Below are 3,541 nucleotides of genomic sequence, written 5' to 3' on the forward strand. Positions count from 1 at the left end.
GAGTTGGAAGTTCGCCTTGTAATCAGAAGATTGCTGGTTCGAGCCCCGGCTTGGACAGTCTAGGTCGTTGTGTCCTTGACACTTCACCCGTTCTACTGGTGGTGGTCAGAGGGCCCGGTGGCGCCAGTGTTCGGCAGCCTCGCCTCTGTCAGTGCGCCCCAGGGTGGCTGTGGCTACAATGTAGCTGCCATCACCAGAGTGTGGATGACTGGATGTGTAAAGTGCTTTGGGGTCCTTAGGGACTAGTAAAGCGCTATGCAAATACAGGCCATTTACCATTTTTAGCACTAGTGCCAGCTTTGTCTTGGAAACTAGTCATTTGTCCAGGAGGCTAGTAACACTAATTATCACTGGCTACCTGTTTTTCAGAGGTGTTATTGCTTACTTGAATTTACTTATTAATTTCTTTAGATGGCCATGAAATCGAACATACACAGAACTCTCTTCTTTTTTTTGAGCCACGATCGCCCTGTAAACCAGACAAAGGCCTAGTGCAGGCTAATGCCAGTTGCCTATTCAAACAAAAAATGTGATGAATGCAGTCTAACTGTATGCAAATGCAATTTATAGGAAACATAGCTCAGAGCTGAGACCTTAGCAAGCTTCTGGTAGGCAGGCAGGTAGTCAGGATGTAGTGGCCCATCTGTGTAGTTTCCGCTTTAGTTTGTATGAATGATTTCTGCCTCTTTCATCTTCAGGGTCTCTTACAGGAGTGTAATAAGTTGGGGGCCCAGTACCTTTTTCAGACGGACAAACCATACGATGTGAGCTATGACACTGGAGATAAAAGCATCCAGTGTGGCCGACACGTTGATGTGTTTAAACTCTGGCTGATGTGGAAGGCAAAGGTATATTTTAAAGTACAACTAAAACCGCAATGTTGGTGTGGGTGTGTGTGCGATAGTGTGAGTAACATAACCTCTCTAACATAACCTTTAAGTATAAGCATATCAAACATTTAGTAAACAAGAGTAAAATTATTGAAATATAATGGAATATCATGAATTATTTTTTGTAGTAATTTGTTTTTTGCAAATGGTTTCCTCCCTAAACAAAACCAGGTTATAAGATGTCTTTATGCCCTTTTAACAATAACTATTTGTCTCTCTCACTATGTCCACTATTTAATATGTGAGGGCTCAGACGGCTTTGGATCTCAAGTCAACAAATGTCTGGAGAATGCTGAGTATCTCTATGATCAGCTGCAGAAAAGGACAGAATTTGAACTAGTCTTCAAAAACAAAGTGAGTGTGCTCTTCACAGATATTTTTCCAGAAATATTGATTCTTTGATAGTACTATATGCCAAACCAATTTTCTGTTCAGTTTGCACTGCAACATGACCTTATGTTGGAGACTGGGTGTACGTGGTACATGGCCATTTAAAATGATGAATGTTTCTTCTATGTAAGTTGAGTTCAGATATTATATTAGAGGTGACAAAGAAGGTTGGACTAAACCTCCACTTTATAACAGTATCTACTGTTACTTTAGCAAAATACCAAAAATACTTTTCCTGTCCAGAACACATCATACCAAAAGGCTGGAATGATCGCGAATTCAACATCAAATTTAAAATAATCCTAATGTTGTGTTTGCAAAGTATCATGGTTGCCAAACCACTCCATGTCTACAGGTGAAAGATTAATTTCACATCACTCAGAGATCAGAGATCCCGCACACCAGGTACCAGATGGTCCTGGAAAAGTTTGTGGCGGGGCTCTCCGAGGGGACAGCATGGTGGGTTTGATGCCACCAGCCAGCAAGCTTGGAGGCAGCCATTACACTGATGGAGGACAACCTTGCCGGGCGGCCAGAGAAGGCGGAGGGTCACAGCCAGCCGGTCCCTGCTCTGAGGACGATGCCACACCTCCTTGTGTCGTGGTTCTTGTGTCGCGGTTCCTCACCTCACGGACAAAAGGAGGGACGCGAGAAAACTCAGAGATCCGCGTACAATTATGCTTCTATACCACCTACTTTTTGAGTTACACGACGTTTTGTAACACCAAAAAACTGCATTTTCCACGATCTAATTCTGACTGCTCATGACTCTGTTTTCTAGGCCCACACTCCCAATCCAGGTGGCACAATTGGTAATGACACGGGTCTGCAGCCCAAAGGTCATGGGTTCAATTCCACCTTGTTCAACATTTTTTTTTCACTAAAAATTAATACACTATCACAGTCCTGTAATTACAAGTACACAGCCTGATGAAGCAGACAGAAGCAGCACCTCTGATTGGTGGACTGAAATTGAGCACAAATCTCAGCCTCTTCTGCTTTTTTTATCAGAATTTTCAGCTTTTTCACCTTTTTTCAGTTACGTGAGAACCAGTTTGGCTCAACGAGTAGCTGAAAAATTTCAGCCTCTTCTGCTCTTTCAGAAGAATTTTAGCGTTTTTTCACCTCTTTTAAGCACAATTTTAGCTCTTTAACTTGTTTCTAGCATACAGTTCTGGTTCTTCACCTCTTTTCACAACAATTCAGCTTCTTGGGCCCCCTGCATATTTTTTCTCTCGTCATATCTTTTGTTGGGACAAGAACTGCTTTGGCTCAGTGAGATGAGCAGCTGCTGTGAGATCTGTTGGTGCAGGTTTGAATCCTATTTGTGGCTGTTAGCACACTTCTGCTCTGCTTGAATGCACTCTGCTTTACACTTCAACTGTTTAAACTCTTTTGCATGCAAATTTCAGCTTTATCACCTTATTTGCAGAATTTTCAGTTTTTCACTACTTTTCAGCACAATCCATCTTCTTCAGCCTTTTTAACACAAATTTTAGCTTCTTTTCAGCAGAATCGTTTGTTTCGTGGTGTCGCAAAATAAACTGTTTACGGCAATATATTTTTTCATCGTTTTGATGGACACTGTAGTGGCTATATTAATTTCTTAAAGTTCTCTCTTTCTCTTATATTTTATATAACCACACTACGGACGGACAAGCGCCTGTTTTTATGCGTTGTGGTTAGCAACAACGACGGTAACAGCATCGCGTGTCCGCTTGTTTATGTTCCACATAAACCTTTCACAATAAAGTTCAAGATCCTGTTGAGACTTTTCAAAATAAACTGAATCACGTGAAAGATGCAGAATGTTTACGGATGAGAAGTAGAAAAGAGCTGCCAGGTGCTAAAAAATAAACCTTAGACTCAAACGTTAGAACAGCTTTTCCCCGCAGCACGCCGTGTAATAAATACTCACAAAGAAAACGGCGGCTGTTACAACTTATGTCTAAAAATGTATAGTTTCATGCATCGGTTAATCCAGCTACATGACACACAGCTGGAAACACTTCCCGCAAGACGAGCTTCCCGAGATTCACAGAATTTACAGAAAATGTTACATTTATGTGATTTATATCGTTATCAGGACGATAGAATTCTTATATCGGGATATGAGATTTTGGTCATATCACACAGCCCTACGTGAGAACCAGTTTGGCTCAATGAGTAGCTGAAAACTTTCAGCCTCTTCTGCTCTTTCAGAAGAATTTCAGCATTTTCACCTCTTTTCAGCACCATTTTCAGGTTTCTTATCTTTTTTT

The 3,541-nt window shown here is 41.3% G+C and overlaps 1 protein-coding gene across 2 annotated transcripts in view; it reads left to right on the forward strand.

The window, feature by feature from the left end:
• Positions 1-3,541, forward strand: part of gad3 (glutamate decarboxylase 3) — a 54,485-nt gene that overhangs the window by 47,175 nt on the left and 3,769 nt on the right. For both annotated transcript variants that reach the window (XM_005950266.3, XM_042225850.1), the window contains 2 exons: positions 699-848; positions 1,137-1,244. In XM_005950266.3, the coding sequence (XP_005950328.1) occupies positions 699-848; positions 1,137-1,244 (258 nt within the window). The remainder of the gene's footprint in view (positions 1-698; positions 849-1,136; positions 1,245-3,541) is intronic.

Source organism: Haplochromis burtoni, unplaced genomic scaffold (genome assembly GCF_018398535.1).
Source record: "Haplochromis burtoni strain Fernald_Lab_line unplaced genomic scaffold, NCSU_Asbu1 Contig_185, whole genome shotgun sequence".
Classification (NCBI taxonomy): domain Eukaryota; kingdom Metazoa; phylum Chordata; class Actinopteri; order Cichliformes; family Cichlidae; genus Haplochromis; species Haplochromis burtoni.